The sequence below is a fragment of the Catharus ustulatus genome, chromosome 6, assembly GCF_009819885.2.
Source record: "Catharus ustulatus isolate bCatUst1 chromosome 6, bCatUst1.pri.v2, whole genome shotgun sequence".
Lineage (NCBI taxonomy): Eukaryota > Metazoa > Chordata > Aves > Passeriformes > Turdidae > Catharus > Catharus ustulatus.
The window spans coordinates 35,032,646-35,053,593 of NC_046226.1; the positions used below are offsets into that span (position 1 = coordinate 35,032,646).

The window sequence follows — 20,948 nt, forward strand, 5'->3', positions numbered from 1 at the left end:
AACATCAAGTCCTGGTCTGCTTTTAACACCCAGAAGGTCTCCACAAGAGGATGTGGAAAGAAGAGAGGCAGGACAAGCAAAGGCTGTCAGGAATGTGCTGTTCAGAAGAGGGTTTCCAGCCACTGCAGTCCAGCTCTGAGGCTGCACCATGCTCCACATGAAGCTGCTCAGGCTTTGTGGCACCTCAGTAGGTGTCTTTGCTGGTCTTCTAAGGACAGTTCCTGCAAACCCTGGCAGGAAGAACTGGTCCTATCTGATATTCAGATTTCCACCTCATTGCCCTTCCAGCAAAATCCATCTACAGGGTCCAACCCAGGAAGCAGCCAGTGCTGCTCAACACCAGGACTGACTTCAGCTGAAATGCCCACAGCAATACATGCTGGCACCAGCACCCAGGCAGAGACTTGAGGGGCCTCATGTGTCAACAGCCCATCTGCTAAGACAGCTGTAAATATGTACGAGTCCACATTCCTCCCAGCTTTAATCTGCTGTTCTCACTGAAGCTAAATGGAGGATGGACTTGGTCCCTGGTGCTTCAATCAGCTAGCATAGAAATTCTTTAATCACCTTTTTCCCTAACATGTGGTAAATAAAAACCAAATCACACTGTTAGCAACAGGTAAATCAGCTCTTATTTGAAACAGCTGCCATCTTGCCCAGTTTGAGCTGCTTCTCTTTAATCACATCAAAATCATGCTGAAGGACCTTTGGTTGAGGATGCTTTAGACTCTGTTGCTCACTTACAGAAAGATAAGCCCATACTTAACACAAATTTTACTGGCACTCTGATTTGTTAGAAGCCACAGACACTTTATAATGATGCTATACGTAGCATTTCCATTGTTGGCTTTCAAAAAAAAAAAAATCCCAGCTCGTACAATGGGATGATACATGGTCCATCAAGCTTGCCACCAGCACCTCTTCTTATCCTCTGAAGACTGTGCTTTCTTCTTCTTTACACGTGGGAAACAAATACAGCCTGTGCCTCTAACCCTGTGTGTAAAGGGCTCTAAGATACTAATTTTTCAAAGGTGCTCCACTCAGTAAGGCATGCATCAATGTGAGGTAAGCAGGCAAAACCACAGTAAACTTGGTTTATCTTGGATCAGTTCTGGTGTTTTGTTTGCTTTTTAAACCCAAAACTTGGCTGTGTCATTTGTCAGGGTGAATTTCCTCACCAGGAATATAACTGTGCCTGAGACAGGATGTTGTTTGTCCTTCATGGCCAGAGAGCAAGTATATCCCCCTGACACCTGCCAACAAGACTATCTGGGAAGGTAAAGGTCAGCTCAGGGCTTCTCTTCTTCCCACTGTGGTGTCAAGGTCTCACATTTCCACAGGCTGGTTTTACAGACACTCCAGAAACAGTCCCCTGACGCCTTACACTAATCCCCTGCAGGTCACGTCACCCAGACCTCACAGTGGGACAGTCTGTAGCAAAAATTAAAACATCTGTGTATGTATGTAAAGGAATTAAATTAGATACTGCTGAGCTACTGCTAAGAAAACTGACAAGAGAATTTCACAGCAAAAAGCAAATACAACAGCCTTTCAGCACTGGCAAAATAGTGGGGTGCAAGTTTACTTAACTGGAGGGCAGCTGCTACTGTTTTCTCTAAATGTGAATTAAAATAGGGATCAAGAACTTCTAAGTGTAAAAGCAGGAAAAGAAAGCCAGAAGGTGCTTACCCTCTGATAGAGACAAACTAGAAAAAGTTTGGAGGATTCAATCTCAACAGCCTGTAATGGGAAGGAAGCATTTCCTCCTGAGAGAAGGAAAGCATCAGCCTCACACAACAAATTCTCATTGCCGGGAGTCCCACTAATAAGCCTTAATTTTTTGAAGGATGTCTTCTCAGAGCCCAGAGCCTTAGGATCATTATATGTGTATGAGAGCTATTGAACAAGATTTCAGACTAAAGTACTAAAATAATTTTGCTATTACCTTGGTCATTAATTGGAGTCATCACAGCTGATATAAATAAAGCAAAGTCTGCTGATGAAGCAGACCTCCATGTCACACAGCCAAAATTTAATTTAGGAAAATGAACATCCAAAACTGCAGCTCCTGTTGTCAGCTTGGGGGAATAGTCAGGTATTTCAGTTACTGCCTACACCTGTACCATCCTGACTCTCAACGACTGGAAAGAGGTCAGTGAATCAGCAAAAATTCAATGTGGTCCTGGGTTATGGGAAACTATAAGCTTGATGTACACAGATCTTCTCTGGATAGAGCACAGGTCAGCAGTTCAGGGAGATCAGTTTTTATTCGTGTCTTTGCTTTTGATCTGTTGGGTAATCCAGAAGGAAGAGAAGTCATTTTTTCTGTATTTTTTTCCACATCTGCAAAATGGGAATACTCTCAATCTCCTTTGCGAAGTGCTATGAGATCTACTGATGAAACACCAAGCAATAGAGCTAAGTATCAATAATAGCATTCCCCTCAAAATGACACAACCATGACTGTGCAGGTGATCAAATTAAGAAATTAAGTTGACAGTTTCCTCATGTGCTGCATGGCAAGAAGGAAGGCCAGTTAATGATGCTATGCCTCAGTGTGACATCCTTCAACCAGAAAACCTTTTCTGGCTCCCTTTTCTCCACTCTGACCTTCACCAGACCTGCTGGAAGAAGCCAACAGCCATCAGGGCAGGTGAACTAGCAAGGGCCCAGGGTCTCTGTGTCCAAGCACTGATGGACAGGATGGGAAAGGGAGAGGGAAGGGGTACTGACCTTCCTACCAAACAAGGGTGGCACAACACACAGGAGAGAGGGCAGCAGCACCAGCATGTGCTGTCTGCCCTGGGGCAACTGGTAACCAGCAGCCTTGGAGCACAGCACCAACGTCACCTTGATCCAGACAGGACCACCTCTAGCCACCACATGCACACAAAACCACACATTTCATGAGGCCCCTGCCAGAAAGTGTCTGAAGCCCCCAAGAGGAGGATGATTTTTCACTGCACAGTGCCATGGCAGCCCACTGGAAGACCAGCACCACCAAACTAAGCATGTACAGGGAGACAGCCCAAGGCTCATAGTGACTCCATGGGGCAGACACAGCCATGCACACAGCAGCCTGTGGGATTTTCTAGGGAGATACAGACAGGGAGAGGCAACATGCAACTTGCACAACATCCTGCCTAAATCCTGAAGGGAGGGAGTATCCCGCTGCCTATCACGGCAGGCTTAATGTTTGTCTCCAGCAGTCTCTGTATAGAAGGAGCAGACAGCCCTTCTGATGTTAAGCGCTCTGCCTAACACACACATAGGTAAGGGACTCCAGGTTTCCATGTGCTTCCAAAGTTCAGCCATGCTGGCTTTGTGAAGAGGCTCTACAGCCCATTGAACACCAGTTCAACAGTACAGCACCTCTCAACAGCCAGTTCCTTCCTGAGCCACGGCAACACTCTAGCTTAAATTCTAGTGGTCTGCAGGTCCTGCAAGTAACATAGCAAGCAACAAAGGCACCTACCAAAGTAGATCTCTCTGCCTAAGTCTTAACTTGGCACTGCTGCTGCAAGTGACAGGGCCACAGCAGAACCTCATTGTCTAGCTGGCATATCAACTAACTATTACTAACTATTGGTAACTTGTGCATCTTTCCAAACGTTTTAAAACAAGACATAGACAAATTTCCATACAAATTTGAACAGTTTTAAACAGAAGAAACAATTTAAACAGAGAAAACTTAAATTAAATTTAATGACTTGATAGGAGTTCTCTTCCTAATGTAAAAAGAAAATCCTTTAAAACTCAATTCATTTTTTGCTTCTGGCTCTTAATGATTTCTATATTGCTTAGACATGATAAAGCAGCAGGGTCAATCATTCTTCTACATTTTCATACCTTCAAGAACCTAACATTTATTTCCATACAAAATCATTTAAAGAAAAGTATTCAGTCATCTTGCAAAAAAAAAAAAAAAGAAAAAAAAGAAAAAAAAGAAAAAAAAGAAAAAAGTGGCTTTTGATTTGATTGATCCTTTCAGTCAACAAGAGAGCTAAGATTCCACTTCAGCTGCTTACATCTGGCCCTCACTGGGCCAGGAGTTCAGAAATAACAAATGTATTGAAAAGGAGGCAGCATAATCAAATATTTGAGACTTGATCAGTTCTCTTCTCAACAGATGACAGCATTCAAGATTATATGGCTATATTCACTGCTATCCAACACTCAAACACACCCATACATACACACACACACACTCTGCACAGTACCATATTTCAGCAATAATGGCATTGTTTCAACCCCCCCTCATCTCAGCCTGCTTTCTCTTCTGCTCTCACCCAGAAGTGAGTAAGGAAACTTTGACTGTGTTAGTCTAGAAAGAATCACAGAGGCAATAAGCAAGACCCGCTGGCAGGACCCATTTCCCTCTTGTTCTGTAAAGCTCACATCAACTCAGCTTTTTTTGGCCCCATATATTTTAGGGAAAGCCTCTCAAAAACAACCCTGAGACAGTTTATTCTATCTTGGTATATCTAAGTGAAGACCTGTTCTCCATTTAGTTTCCAGGAAAAGTGCTTATCCTTGGCCCTCGGGATCTGGTAGGTGGCAGTGCCTCTCCTATAGTTTGATGTCAGGGATGCTGTGTAATCCAGTGCCCCTCATACACTTCAGGAGGCCAACCTCCAAACTGCTTACAGATTGCCTGCTGCTGCACAATGCAAGAGCAAGTTTTTTAGTTCATGTGATGGAGAGCAAGCTGAGAGCATGACCTGAAGCTTTGCTCTCCTTCATTTTACACAGATCAGTGCTTCTAGGTGGCTGCAGTTCTGCAGATCCTCAGCATACATGCACAGCCACGGCAAAGCTCAGCACTGTCTCACATGTTTGCAAGATGCTGTTAAATAATTTCTCTCCTCCATGAGGCAAAAAGTCTTATCAAAGTGACTCTATGATAAGACTAAGAAGGTTAAGGCAGAGAGGTGGGCATTCTGGTGTAGGAGTTTTACACCAGCATGGAAACTAGAGCCCAAGTTCCACTTTTCCTAGGCAAGGATCTGAACAGTAGGCTGAAGTGGAGCACAATAATTTATCACTGCTTTCTGACTCCCTTCGCATTGCCTACTGATCATCTTAGTCTCCCTGCTGTCTGCTCTATTCTGTACTGGGCTTGGTGGCCTCTTGGTTCTCCCTTCTGTGTGCAGGGGATGTCAGTACCTCGTGGTGGATCCCCCTCAGTGGCAAGGCATCTAAGAGGCAGAGACTCAAATATTTGGCCAGACAATGCTCTGGCTATTTGGTGACCCAGTGTCTTCAGACAGCCTTGTACCAAGCAATTCTGTGACTCATACACTGCCCTCTGGGTCAGCAAAACTGTACCAAACACCCTATCCACCCATCTTCCCAAACTGGGCTGAGCAAACTGTCTGTTGGAATAGCAGCATTACGGGTCTGAAGCACAAATTGAGATCTAAGTCACTTCAAATTTGTTTGCAGCCTACATATTTACTCAAAATTATTTTTCTGCATTCAGATTTAGAAAGCAGAGAAGAAAGAAAATACTAAAGCCACCTACTACTGCTTTCTACAGCTGCTACAACGTGCGCCTCAGAGAGGAGCTAGCAAAATGTAGCAACTGACCTGTGTTCACTGAATTTAAAGGCCAAAAACTGATCATGGAAAATTACCTCCATGTTTCCAGACTAAAATTCTATTCCTGTAATTCCTGGAGGTATGAATAAAGGAGTAAATAGAGAGTGAATAAAGATATATGCTGGCTGATATGATCTCCCTCCTTGTTACGCTTATTAGTTTGATTAAATACTATGTTGAGCCACTACACTAATTCTAGCTCCAAAAGAAAGTAAAATGTGCTAGCCACATGATCTCCATGGCCACTGTGGCTAGTGAGCTTTGCTCCCAGCAGGCTTCTGATGCAGAAGTGAAAGTCTCATTAATGCATCAGGTGTGGTCACCATTTTAAATACACTGAAAATGTCTTGTCTATGTTCTAGTTTATTGCTGGGTCAAAAACTACAGTGTTAAGTAACCTACACATGTTTTCTGGATCACCTTTTGTTATTAGAGTCTGTGCCACAAGGATGCACCAGGTCCTGCTGAAAGTGATTTGTTTTAACCCAAGTGAAGTAACTATATAGATATGCTCTGACCTTCTGTCACACTTTTCAAAGACAAAAGAAATCTTTCATTAGCCAGCACATGAGAGAAAGGGAGTATAGCTCAGAGTACCCCATCTCTGGTACCCCAAATCTGATGGCCTTTCACTGGTGGGTCTTCAAGCAAGGAAAGTCTCTTTGCTTCAAGACCTGGCTGAAGCAAAGTAGTAGCCATCATATTTTAGGTAGCCTGCTCACAGAAGACTGTAACCACAAACCTAGCATTCTTCTTCACTTTTTCCACAGAAATCAGCTTGTGGCCCAGTTAAGGAGACTGACCTGCATGGCCCATCTTCCTAAAAAGGCCAGATTAGGACAGCTGATCCCCTTCCAGCTCTGACAGTGGCTGAAGTCAGCCATCAGGAGCTTCCCTTCCTTTAAGAGGAAGAGCACGTACTTATAATCAAGCATCAAGACTGTGGATATTAGCTGGATTAAATGGTTTAGTGGACTAAGACAGAAGGTCCTATCAAATTAAGACATCTCTACTTCATAGAATTTAATCTATTAACATCCTTCTGGGCACAGTATTGGGAGGCTTGGTACAAACATTTCCTTCCTCTGATGTCAGATGCAAGCCTGCACGATTCTTGCTGTGATAGGTCAAGTGATAAGGTTTTAACAAAAGGAAATAGGCACTTAGTACCTTTACCACCAGGCTCACACCTCTGTCCTTCTCCCTACTCAGCTAAGGGATTTTTCTCATTCCTCACTAATGTTAACAACAGGTACTTGGAGCAATTAGACATTACTGCCTCTCTGGTCTTTATTACTTCCTAGCTTATCATCAGCTACTTAGTATGCAATAAAAAAAAGCTGAATTAATAGGATGGGTGCTGCTTCCCTTCTTCATTCTGTATGAAAACACTGGGTCATGGAGCCACATGGGCAAGCTGTGATCTGCAATGCTTTAGACCATTACTGCCATTTGCCACAGTATTTTATAAGGGGAAAAAACCACAGGTAGCAAATGAACAGATGTACAGAGACCACAGAGAAGGTGATGTAGGGAATATGGGTAGACCATAGATTCATAAAGGCTGCAAGGATTTCAGGTCCAGCAGAATGGCTTTGCAGCTGTGCCTGTGCTGTGAATTAGCTGCCACACAGACCTGCCAGCTGCACAAGCAAGCCTAGGGACACAGGTACGAAGTATTGCTCCTGTGAAAATAAAACCCCAGGACTACTGAGCAGCTCTTCCATGCCTGGGAATAATTGTTATGGAGCTTTAATCTAGGGATTGCAACAAACTCCTGTGTTCCCTGTGTTTGGTGTTCACAAAGAGGCTTTCCTGTATTTGCCCAGCCAAGTAAAACCTCATCTTTTTCCTTCTCTCTCTACCTTAACTCTCCATTAACCCTTAGCTTTAGTACAGGACCTCAGAGAATGATATATTTTCTTCCTATCCCCTGGTTCCCAGTATTTCTAAGCCTCAATTTGTCATCCCCAAGAGGGAAGGGACAAGAGCTTTGAGCTCTTAAATCCTGCTGTCGGCTCTTGCCTGAAAGAGGTAAGCAGAGAAACTGATGGAAAGCTGAAGAAAGGAGCCTGTCCCTTGTCAGCATTCACCTGTAACGGACTCAAAATGTGGGGTTAAATACCATAACTGGACCCAAGAACAGAAAAAAATGGGGTACTTACACAGTTTCATCATTCTTGAACTCCAGCTCCCCGTAAGTGTCTTCAAAGTCTTCTCCGCCTCCTTTTGCTGTCCCTTCTACTGTCCTAAATGGCACTATGACTGTACCCCGCGCACCTGATGTCCTTAGGACTTTGACCTCCATCACACCAATGCTCTCACTGACATGTATAATGTCACACTCAAATGTGAAGATGCCAGCATGGTCATCGTCCAGGATAGTCACTGTGGCCACACAAGGAGAAGCCAATATGGCCTTCGGGTACGGAGAGTTACTGAGCTCTGGAGGTTCCTCACTCTCCACCACACGGAGGTTACTGAGTCGCACAAAAAAATGCTCATCTTCTTCAAATATGTCATCATCAATAATTCCCACTGAGAACTCCTTCTGGGTCTCCCCAGATTTCAAGACAACAGTCCCCTCTGTGAACTCATAGTCAGCACCAGCATTGGCAGAGCCATCCTCTGTTTTATAGTCCACATAGATGGTCTTGGACATGTCCCCTCCTTTCCTCACCACTGTCAGGAGAACGGCACCACAGTTCTCAAGACATTGGTAGGAGCATGGGTCAAAATAAATTTTGGAGATGAATTCCTCAGGTTCCTCTGGCCGTACCTCATGCAAGCTAGTGGTTCTCTTGGCTTGTTCAGCTGCATGCTTCTTCAGAATATTGCCAGCTCCCGTCATCATTCTGGTTGCTTGAATGCGATAAAAGGCTCTGCTCTTCTGCTGATGAGACAAGGCGTAGTAGTTGGCCATCTCCACCAGCTGGTCCAAGTCCTTTTCTGGGTGCTTTTGCTTCAGGTCCTTTAGGATCCGGATCATCTCTTTGCGAGATTCATCTACCTCCTTCCCCTCCACAGTCACTAAGTTCCCATCTAGAAAGTGAGAGTTCATCATCTTGCCATCCATCTCAATTCCCTTAGGGTGATCACCTTCTGATTCTATGATAATGCCCCTGTGCTTATCAGTACGGTACTTTTTGTGCATATACTTGTAGAAAAGCAGACGTCTATCCGCTATCCAAGCCAGAACGACACAAAGTGGGAAGAAGAAAAGCGTGAGCAAGCCTTCCCAAACCTGAACCACTCCTGGAGAGAAGACAGCAAGGATCATGTACAACCAGATGTAAGCAAAGATGCTCCATGCAGCTGTGACAAAGAAAACCCTCAGGTGTTTTATCTTCCTGGTTTCCCCATCAGGGATCACATAGACACAGATGGCAATGATGATAAACATATTGAAAGCAGCGCTGCCAACAATTGTAGATGGCCCCAGGTCTCCAGCTATGAATCCATGCCCACACACTTCTATCAGAGACAAGAGGATCTCAGGAGCAGAGGAGCCCAGAGCCATGAGGGTTAAGTTGGAAACAGTTTCATTCCAAATCCGAATGGTGGTCGTTGTGGTCTCTCCATTGGGTTTCTTAATTGTTATTTCTTTCTCCTGTGACGTAATGACCTCTATAGATGCCATGAAACGATCTGCAATGATGGAGACTCCAAGGAACATGTAGATCAGTGCTACAAAGTATACGATAACACGGGCAATTTTGTCCCCAAGGGATGGGTTTTCTGGGTACCATATTGGCAGGATAACACCCTCCTTGCAGTCAAAAGATCCTGAACACGAGCTGTTTTGTACTGTACTGGTTGAGTCTCCCGTCAGGCCAGCATCCACCTGCAAACCATGCAAAAACAGCACAAAAGTAACCAGCCCAAAATGGAGGAAGGCCGAGGTGACAGGCTGCAAGCTTAACCACGCCATACACAAGATGCAACTTCCACTGTGTAGATCCAAAAAGGCCGAGAACCTGAAACGAACAAAACAGAGAGGGGGTAGGGAAGCATGAGAGAGAAGGAAGATGCAACATTTACCCAAACGCACTCCAGTGTCTCACCACTGAAGAGAACTGGTACAGATGTAGGGGTTGTCTCTCTGCCACTTTGAAGAAGGTATTTAGCAGGGACTCTAATAAACTACAGCATTTATATGCCTTGCAGATGCAGACCAATTGCTAGAAAAGTAATTCAGAGGAAAAGTGTGTGTGTGTGTGTGTATGTGTGTATATATATATACATAATAGTTCATTCCTGACCTACAGCATATGCAACAGAAGAACTGAGTGCTCGGCTGCCACTCACCTAGTGATGCCATGGTGATCCCCAGCACACAGCACTTCAACTCAGCACAAGCTGTCAAACCTAGGGACCCTCCTGCCTCAGAACCCAGGGAATGAAACAACTCAAGCAGTCTCTAGCAACACAGAAAGTACCATTCAAGGCCAGTGAGCAATCTCCAAATGAAGTCCATTTGTAGGATGTAATTCAGTTATAAATCATGGAGTACCTTGGTGGCCAAATCATCCCCACAAAGAGCCCCTCCTAATAGGCTGCAGAATCTGCAGAAGGGCCCTAGGGCTCCCCAAGCTTCTGATGCACGGGGCATCCATGTTAAAAGGTAAAGATATCAACTCAGAAATAGGGCAGAAGACTCATGCTCGGCAATGTGCCAAAGGCCATTTATCACTAGCCTCTCCTTTGCCATCTGGACAGTCACATTTTACATCAATAATCATGCTTTTAAATGGTCACAGAAACCTACAAAAATGCCACATTTAGGAAAAGTTGTGCTCATAAAACTCAGAAGACAGAGTAAAATGCATGTACCCACCAACATTCCCTCTGCATCCCGAAGGAATTGATGTATTTTCAAATATCTTCTAAAATGAAAGTAATCTCTAACCTAAAATACCATACAAAAACAATGGAGCTGATCGATGTAGCACATAGAGTTGGCATATCACTGCCCAATAATACCTTCTATTACTTACAGACTACATTGCTGTAGGGCTTGCACCACTTAAAATTTTAAAATTGGATTCTGAACACTTCACATTATCATGGATCACACTATTCTCCTTCCTTCATAACAGGCCTCTGGAAAAATTTGATCTCAGGCTTAACTGACAAATCACATTTGTGAGTCCAGACACAGGCAAGTATCTCACAGGAAACATCAAACTTAATAGTGGCATTATCTACAGCACTTGGAAGGTTCAAAAGCCTTAACTCCCACTAACTTTCACTGAGGTTTGTACTGCCAAATGAGCAGGCCTGGGATTCATTTCCCCTACTGTAACTACCCAAATCTTGGGCAGCAAGTCAAACAAAGCCTCCCAGGCTCCTTTTGTAGTCAGAGGAAAGAGACACTCATTTGAAGGGAACAATCCTTCCTGTCCCACCCAGTGCTGACACAAAACATGTATTTAAGGCCTACATATCCAAGAAGGAATTATGTCCCTTCACACCTCTCTCTGCTGTCTCAAGAGGTTACCCAGTCAGGCGGTTTAGAGCAAGATGCCTGAACTTCCGATGACAGCAGTTCAAAGAGATGAACTGGCTCCTGAACACTTGAGGAGATCCACCCCCCTCTCTGAACTGCAAATATTCCAGACAACATTATTGTGTTATCAGCAGTAATAAATGCATCTCAAATGGCTATTTTATCATCATGTTGTGTCGCTCGCCTATTTCCAAAAGCAGGCGCAATCTTCCCAATATCAACAAAAAACATTTTCAACTTTCAGATAAAAATCTATAAAGACAGCAAAACAGGAAGGAAAGCATGAACACGGACTGCAAATGAACAAAACTGTTCCTGACAAAGCACAGCAGAGGGGAGAGAATTGATTATGCAGTATCAGGATCACAAATCCATATCTGACACCCTTGATATTAAAAAACAATACAGTTCTTCATGCTGTGTGGACTAATCCAGAAGAGAGATTCTCCCATGTTGGCCTATATACCTTCACACTCCTATGCATACTTATGTATCTTCCTGTCTCCCAGAGCCCTGGTGCCTGATAGAGCTCCCAGGATGAGAGGGACCTCAGCCCCAGTGAGGACTGTTAGACAGCTCCAAGCCCTGAAATCTCGCTCAAACACCCCACTGCCTGCACAGCTCAGGGTCACAGGGAGGACTGAACTGCCCAGAAAATTACTCAGATTCAGTTTGATGCTCCCATTTTGTCCTCCTTCCCTCTCTGCATAGTATTTGCCCAGATTTCTGGCTGCAAGGTGTTGGGCAACCCCTGAGAAAGGGCCAGTGAACATGCGCAGGGTGACTATGAGCCGCAAGCCCAAGATCTCTGGGCTGCAAGGTAGATGTGTGCACACGACAGCAAAGATGACACATTCCAGGTGCCTCTGATACAAGGTGCACACACAGACCAGCTGCATGAGCGCAGCAGCTCAAAAAACACCCCAGGCACATCAGATCATCCTTTTCCATACTGCAGCTGCTGGCAGGTATCCACCAACCTCTTGACACTTTCAGCTCCCAGCTCCTACTAAACTGTACCACATCCAGTAGGTGCTGTGTCTTCTAAGACCAGCCATGTAGAAACGGCTGACAGAAAGACAGGAGTAATTTCAAAAACATATACGTGACTCAAGCACCTAAATTTGGTTTGAGAAGTTATTTAGGAGTCTAAGTATCACTTAAATTCAGAGCCTTGTCTAGAAATAGTGCAATGACTAAATGCCCTCTGAAATAAATCACTGCTACCACCAACCTCCTTCTCTGTGGGACAGACAACTTCTGTAATTAACACTGTCTACTTTCTGTAATGCCATGATGGTTTCTATTGCTAGGCAATCCTTGACACACTCCAGGACCCTGCCAGTTCTGCTTAAATTTTTAATTTGATTTTAAGCAGAGGGTAATTTTACTATTATTTATCAAACTAATAGTATGTTATCTCAAAGACAATCTCTACCAGGGTAGCCTCTGTTTATGTATTAGGATCTCCAAACTCAGGCTATATGTTGCAGACTAAAATCTCAGAATTTGGGAATATTTTTCTTCACTGATTTTCATTTGCTTTGACATCAAGTGGAGGTCACAATCATTTTTCTCAAATGAAACAATAATGACCCGATCCTGCAATTCTTTGTCACAGATAAAATTTCCCAGTGGGATCAACAGGAACTTTGCTCACAGCCATGCTGTCTAGTAAGATCTTAATATATGTTCATTAACATGAAAAACAGTAACCTAACCAATGTGAAAAATACAGTGAAGCATTCTTACGGCAATCCTCCTATTGAGAACTGCTGCAAAAATGCTCTATAACGAAAAAAAGCATTAAATTTTAAAACTTGTCTTAAGAAAACACTGAAGTAACAGTTTGGCACTGAGGTAGCAGAGGACTGAAGAGTTAAAACTCAATCTCCAGATCAACAAGGTTGCTTACACAAGGTGCAAGTTCTCCCTCAGATATAGCTACTAAACTCAGTCCAAAAACCAGTGGAGGGGTAATCCTGGAGTGCCCAGCGTGCACCAGACTCGTCCCCACTCCTCTAAGGAGCAGCATTGATCTCAGCAGGGCTGACTGACAGGAGCCAGCCTTCAGCATGAGACCTGCTCTGAGCACCAGGGCTCCAGGTGGGCTCACAGAACAATCCTGAGTCACCCTCAGACGCTCAGGAGGCATCATGGTGTCACCCCTCCGACACCAGTGCCACAAAACACATCTGGCACAGAGAGGTGTCACTCTAGCACTGTCACTGCCCCAGCCCTACAGGATGCAAACAGCACGAGGTTTCAGCAACAGTAGAAAGTTAGTTGATAGTGGCTGATCACAAGGATCATCATTTCCACTACCTCTCTGCTATCAGACATAATTTTCTCCCACAAGTCTCTGCTTTGCGACAAGAATTTGCCCTGTGTGTGCAAATGAGGTCACTGGCAGTGAGGGGACCAGAAAGCATCCCCTGTCTGGCAGGGTAAGTTCAAAGTACTCAATGCAAAAGACAAAGTGCTGTGGGCATCACTGCACCAGGATGAACAAGCATTCAACAGCAAGGCTCTAGGATACATAACAATTATTTTAGCCAAAGGAGCTCCTTCTACAAGAGCTGACAATGGCCACATCATCTATAAATGCACTAATAGAACTCATAAACAAAAAGATGAGTCTTGAAATACTTCTGAAGACAGTCCAAAGGGTAGGACTATGACAAGTCCATGCTTGCCACAATTAAGGTCCCTTCCAACCCAAACCACTTTATGGTTCTATGAGACAATGCTATGATATCTTATAAGCTGAGTTTCAGAAGACTGATGGTTTGTCTGCTGTGGATTTGTATTTGGCATAAAGCTGGCAAGGCTATATTGATCCCTTATAATTTACCTTTTTGTGTACAACTCCTCACATGACTGCAAAGGTAAGGATATTTTCAAAAGGAAGCATTTACAAGAAATTAAACCAAGAGGCACCATAACATAATGATGGCTGATAATATGCAACCTCTACATGCCAAGTTCCTAATACCACTGCTCATTAAATACAAAACCAAAGGCAACCCCCTAAGTCCCTATTAATTTCTTATTTAAGCAAAATGCCCCTTAAACCTTCATAAAAGCCTTTGGATCTGACCTGCAAATAAGATTAGGTCTTCCAGCACCTCCCTCTCCTTCCCCTCTTCCCCCCGCCTCCCAAATAAATGAGATATGGGAGTACATCTGTGGCCATACATCCTCTCTCCCTGACTCCAGACTAGTCAGGAAAGGCTGATTAGATCTCAGCGTGGGGTGAGCCCCACTCAGGCACTGGTGCTGCACTGGGGCCAGGCAGAGACGGCTCAAGGTGCACTTGGCAGATATCTGTCCCAGCACAGAGCAGATACAGCACTGCTATCAGCAGCATCTCACAGCCCCGCTCCAAAGCTGGGGGAGACAGAAGTGAGGCTCAGCTTAATAACATGACTTCACATTCCTCAGTTCCAAAGCACATAAAAGCTTTTTGATTGAACACAGAGGGTTTTTTATAACCATGAGCAAAAATTGAAATTATAGCCTTTCTGCCAAAGAACACAAATAACTGAGTTTTTGCAGAGGAGGTATTATACCTAATGCAAGGTCCTCCCTCCCCCAAAATAAAAGCACAGAAAAATATTTAATACAAAACAAAGCCTATTTTTCAATTGTCTCCATTGAAATGCTACTGAGCCCTTTGCTCATCACTACAAGAGTAGTATCTAGAGTGCAGGTTAAGATTTCCTTGCAAGCCAAAAGCCACAGCAGTGTAACCAGATCCATTTTGTCTGACAAGTGCAAATTTCCAACACAGACCAAGCCTTAAATTGTCAGACTGATGGCACATGCCTGCCTATCTGAAACAAGCACAGCCAAGGAGCCCAAGCTGACTTTACACAGGTTATGACACAGCAAATAGGTAGTTTACCCCCGGACTACTGCACCAGCTAGGTTTTATGAGGGAAACAGCACCATCACTCATGTCTAGGCCATGACAGATCCCCATAGTTCGGCTCGGTGGAAAAGTTACGGCAGAGAGCTTAGGTGCTTGTTGCTTTGCACTTCACAGTAAACATGCCAAAGCCCAGAATTAGCTGCCTATGGATTAATCCCCTTGGTATGTGAAAAACCAGCCTTCCTTTTTGCTCAAGACACTGCAAAAAGCTACCATAAAAAAAAGCTACCAGCTCTCTTGGCAAGTCTTTAATATTTACAAGCTGGTGTCTCTACTAATTTGGGCAGTACCCACCATTCTAGCATGGTAAATGGGTGTTAATTGACATAAGAACTCAAATCTACTAATTCCTTAAAGAAATGCTGCAGTGATGAGATCCAGTTACATCTGGTAATCCCAGGGGCTGGCCTAAGCAGAGCACAAGTCTGTGTACAGCTAGGAGCAACCTCCAAACACTCAACTCGCCCTGGGGAACCAGTCCACACTGCTTTTTCTGTATTTTAGTATCCACGATGCTCCTAGAAAAGCAGGGGCATAAATGGCTAACCCATAAAGGTGCCTGTACTTAATTGTCCCCTTCCAATATCCCACTTGACTGGCCAGGCATTTTATTTCCTTGCTAACACCTGACCTGAAAAACATCTGTACAGGATACACGGATATATGGTAGCAGAGCTGCAGTTTATGCTCTGTACACAGACATGCATAGGAGGAGGCAGACTGCAGAAAACCTTCCGTGGGCAGCCACAGCCACACTTCAAGAGCCATCCTTATTCATGGTGTGGGGCAGTGCAGCCTCCTTCTGAGCCACGGTGTGTTTGCTCTTCTGCTCCCCATACACATCCATGTCTGAGATTCCTCAGCCTGAGAGACAGCAAGAGTTACTCTTTTCTTCCCCAGAACCATAGCCTTTTTTACATTCAAAAACCAAAACCTAGCATTTAGGCTGACATACAGATTAGTAGTGGGCACCCTCCCGCTTAAAAGGCAGTATTATCTGCTCAGATATAGATGAGGGTTTTTTCTTTTCATGAATATTACACGATCTCACTGTTGTATTTCCAGGACTTTCAAGCAGGCAGTTCACACAGGAGGTAGCAGGAATCAATGGAGACCATCTAGTTCAACCCCCTGGCTCAAGTAGGGCCACCTAGAGCCAGTTGCCCAGGACCACATCCAGCTGGCTTTTGAATACATATTAAACATATTAAAAAACATATTAAAAAAATGCATTTGAGGATATTCAAACACAACCTCTTTGCTCAACGTGTGCCTGTGCTCAGTCACCCACACAGTAAGAGAGTAAGAAGCACAGCTATGGGGTCCAGGCCTGCTTGTGACCACCACATCCTGCTGTTAGTGCACAGGGACCCCGAGCAAACTCATCCTGTACAAACTGCACCTGGAGCTCACTGCAGTGCCTCGGTGACAGCCACAAGCGCATTTGGCAAAAAGTCACCATCGTGGCCTTTCAGAAGTCACTGGGAAGCCTCCATTGCACATTCAGAGGCAGATCTTCAAGGATCAGTCTTTCCAAAGCATTTAGAGGAGTTTCTAAACACGGTTAAAGCCTTTAGGTGCTTGTATCACCTTGCATGCAGGTGAACACCCCGTTCTTCCCAGCATGAATGGCCCCACACTGAGAGGGCAGGTTCAGCCACATTCTCCAGACTTACTCTCATGAGGTGAAAGGCCCAGTGAAAACATTGAAAATCTTCCTTTTCAGGTTTAGGAGGGAAATAGAGAGGTGGAGTTATTTGGACACCCACTCAGTGGTGCCCCTGCCTCTTCCAGGTTAAAGAGACAACGTGGAGCACCTGACAACACATGGGGCTGTACCAGGCACTGACTCCTCTGCTGCAGCCTTCAAGGCACTGTGGTTTTCATCACACTCTCTTGCTGGTTTATAAAGAATAGTGAAAACCTTTTGGGGAGCAGTAAGGGAAGGGGAAAAACATTTCACCAGTGTGAGGAAAACTTCTTGTCAGTGAAAGACATTTTATGTACTGCCCGTGGCAGCACACAGGGTGTGTTATTTACTGCTCCTGCTTCACAGACATATTATACTGCTGGTTCGGGTGCCACCATCAGAGTGCAACTTATCACCTGGTGACTCACAGCATCCTACAGATGACAGCAGCAACTCTGACATTTCTTTAGCATTCTGGTGACAGATCTGCAACTGTTACAATTAAAGACTCTAGGATTTGTTGTCAACAGTGCATTTGTGCCGCAGAGCCTGTAGTTATTTGCACACAGAGGTGGGCTAAATGGTACATGAGGAGAGAAGAGGTGTTGTAGTCATATCTCATCTTAGATGCAGACTTAGTTAAGAAAAGCACAAGTTTTCTGGCAGAAAACACCTATTTGAGGCAAACAAAACAAACCATGTGGTGTGCTGGATTTGGTGCAACAAGTAGGCAGGCAGAGAGCCCTTCCCTGCCTGCCTCACATGCTCTTGGGACAGCCACCAGCAAGCCATGCTGAGTGCTAATCCCAGGAGCGGGGCACACCCTGTTTCCATCCTCTGCAACAGCCTGCTCATTTCTTAACTTCTCCTTCAAGGAAAAATAAAAGCAAAATTTACAATTATTTTGTCTATATGCAGAAAAAAAAAAAGTTTTTATCAAAAATGCCACATCAAACTCAAGAGAAATTATAAGCCCTCCTCCACGAGTCTGTTCAGAAGGGCCCATTCCTGGCTCACTAAGAAAGAAAACCGGGAGGGGAGAGGAGAGGAGAAGCCTACACTTCAAAAAGCATCTTTACTACTGCAGCAAAAATAAGTGGTTGTTGTTTGTCACGTTAGATAGGAAAATCCCTCAGCCTAATTAGCACGGATTTCTCTTATTTCAGAGTTACCCAGACCGGAGACAGAAAAGTTGCCTGGTCCCAAGCCTCAGGGACTTCCACTGCATTGTTCCCCTTGTGACCATTATTTTCCTAGTACTTTGTCCAGCCGAGTTTTAAATTATCCAAGTGATGGCATTTCTACAACTTCCCATAGAGACTCCACCATGATGCAATTTATCTTGGAGGCTTTAGCTGTCTTTCTTATATTTAGGATGAAATTAAGAAAATTTATGCTGCTAGTTCTCATTATTGTGTCCTTGGAGCACTCTCAACCATTCTCCTCCCTGTCTGAGATTTACATGCTTCAGATACTTGTAAATAGCTATTCTCCTCCACAGCTTTTCTTTGGCCAAAGCACACAAATTTATTTTAATCTTTATAAATTAGCCCAGACTGCCCTTTGATCATTTATCTTCATCTCCTCTCGATTCTCCATCTTCGAGGCACTCAGGAGCAGACGGGTGTCTGGGGGAGCCATAGCTCAGTGCCTGCTCCCACCAAAACCAGCAGCAGATCTGCCCTCTTTGGAGCAGGAAAGCCATGCCTGGGCAGTGAAAACTTGCCTCTCAGCTCTGCTGTACAGCGGGTTTTCACAAAATACTGGACTGTTACAAAGGTTAAATCAAGACTGATACAAAGAAACTCACTGTGTTGCTCACTTTTTAAGATCTCTCCACCTGTTTGCTGTGCGCCCCCAGCACAGTGGGGCTGGCACAAGGAGCACAGTGCTGAGTGCCATGTGTGGAATGAAAGCAGAGATTTCCAGTTTCAACCAAAAAGTCAAGGTCTCCAGCTGAGATGAGGGAAATACACTGAAACACGCCCACTGCTTCTGCAGATCTGAGCACAGCAGGAGGCATGAAAAATGCACTGAGCTATGGGTTATCCTCAAAATACCTCCCACTTCACTTGGAAGGTGCCAAAACCTGTAAATTCACCCAATTTGAATACAGTTATCAACTAGGATTCCACACAGCACCCTCGCCCTTTACTGCCATAGCCCCACATCTCTCTTATTGACAATTTAGATATCTTAATCCTTTGGTGATTTTTCAGCTGCTAATTCTGCAATTGCTTTAAAAAAATAAGCCCTCGCATGCACCATGATTAATTCATTCTTCATAAGTCCAGGCTGTTTATTGCTCTTTGTTCATTTACGCACTAGCTGTTTACAGATTCTCTTTTAATACTAGCTCTGTTATTTGCTAGAGACTCAAGTCATATTTACCATATGGTAATTGCAGAGATGACATGGACAACAAACAGTGGAAGCTGAGCTGCTACGGCAATTACAGTAAGTGGCAGCAGTCTCCAGGCTATCTGCTGCCCCACCTCCATTCCTTCTCTTCCCACCCTCTAAGGGCTTTCCCTGAGGGCTCTATAAAGCCATATGCCACTCTGATCTCTACAGCAAAGACAGGCAGAAATGTGTTCTTCCCTTCAGAATTACCAGGCAGGTTGATTCACCTTTTTCCTTTCAGTGTGTGTTCCAACTGCAGGTCTGCCCTCGCTGGCTGGCTGCCCTGCTCTGTCCTGCCAAGGGCAGGTAATCTGAAATATTGTCTGGAGCTAGACATCCTCAATACCCACATCTTCTTTCTCACCATTACAGCCTCACTAAGTTCCTCCTCTGCCTCATCCATGGTCTCAGTGTGCCTCAAACATTCCCCCCAAAGGAGTTGCAAAGGACCAAATTTCAAAGGGTGGTTAGAAGCTTAATGGAACAGCTCCTTTTAACCCACTTGGACACCTGGAATCCACAGACATCAGAGATTTTCCACTGGACACCTAAACATTATTTAAAATTCTTGCAGAAAGCCAGACAGATAACTATGAGAGGCAACTGCTGTTTTCTCCAAAGAAAGACATGAGTTTATTTCTTGATTCATACCAAGAACATCAGGCAGATTCCATACCCAGATGTCATAGGGCTAAGCCAGGTAAATACATGACTCGGTCCATTAAGAAGATTCAAAAAAAATCAAGATTACCTATATGCCTTTGCCAGCCGGGGGCAGTGCATACAACAAAGCACTTTATATGAAAAGGATGAGACTTCTGTCATTTGAAACATGCCTGCAATGATACTCTCCCAGTTCCCAGCAGTCAGCAAGTCTTAACTTAGATACCAGTGCAGAACATTTGAAAACTGCATGCAGGACACTATGTATCAGAAGAACTTTCTAGCATATAATAATCATACTGCTGTTTATCTCCAAAGTGAAGAAATAACATTCTCCTGGTATTCAGAGCACTTACTTTCACCAGCTTCCTCCTCTTGACCCTCCCCTCCAAAACCCTGTTTTTACACAAAGTCATCTTAAAAATTAGAACTATCTTTCCAGCCTAGTCAATTTGCATACCATCAGAGGAGGGCAGGCAAGAGAGAAGAGAGACAGAGCACTTAGGACCAGATTTTCTCTGGTGTAAAACAGCATAGGTCCAGTGAGCCCAAGTCAGCAGAGCCAGCTTACTCTATTGAAGGAGATGCCTTAGGAACTTTGGCAGCATTTCATACAACAGAAACCTCCAAAAGGTAAACTTCATCTAGTTCTTCTTCACAACCCATGTCACACACAGCAGTTGGGGGGCATCTTCCCCCTTCCTCCATACAACTATATTCCTGTCCATCCTGCCATGGTTCCTCCCTCTTTCCAATATTCCGTGCTGGCCTCAAATCTGCTACAACTAGTCCTGCCAACAGGAGCAGCAGCTGAGTCATGGGAGATGACCACTTCAGCCAAATGCACTGAAACCAGACAAGAGAAGCAGAAAATTCTCCTTCTCCCCACAATCCCAGACTGCAGAACACAAGGCTTGGAGTCTCTTCCTCCACCATGTGCCCAGTGTCACCTTGGATAAGCACATGAAGTGCCTCATCCTGGAGGTAAAATGACAGGAGTCACCGGCTTAATGTGTGTGCTTGGATAGCATCCTCATCCCATGCAGCACTCACTGCACAATCTATTTAAGCCACCAGGGCAAAAGGAGAGGACAGCTTCTATCCTGCCACTGAGGGACATAGCCTCCGTTATGGATCCTAGCAGTCCC

The 20,948-nt window shown here is 44.4% G+C and overlaps 1 protein-coding gene across 6 annotated transcripts in view; it reads right to left on the minus strand.

Moving 5' to 3' along the window:
* The window catches only part of LOC116997531 (sodium/calcium exchanger 3), a 110,377-nt gene that overhangs the window by 80,910 nt on the left and 8,519 nt on the right, over positions 1 to 20,948 (minus strand). For all 6 annotated transcript variants that reach the window (XM_033062399.1, XM_033062400.1, XM_033062396.1 and 3 more), the window contains one exon: positions 7,767 to 9,578. In XM_033062399.1, the coding sequence (XP_032918290.1) occupies positions 7,767 to 9,532 (1,766 nt within the window). In that variant the 5' untranslated portion in view covers positions 9,533 to 9,578. The remainder of the gene's footprint in view (positions 1 to 7,766; positions 9,579 to 20,948) is intronic.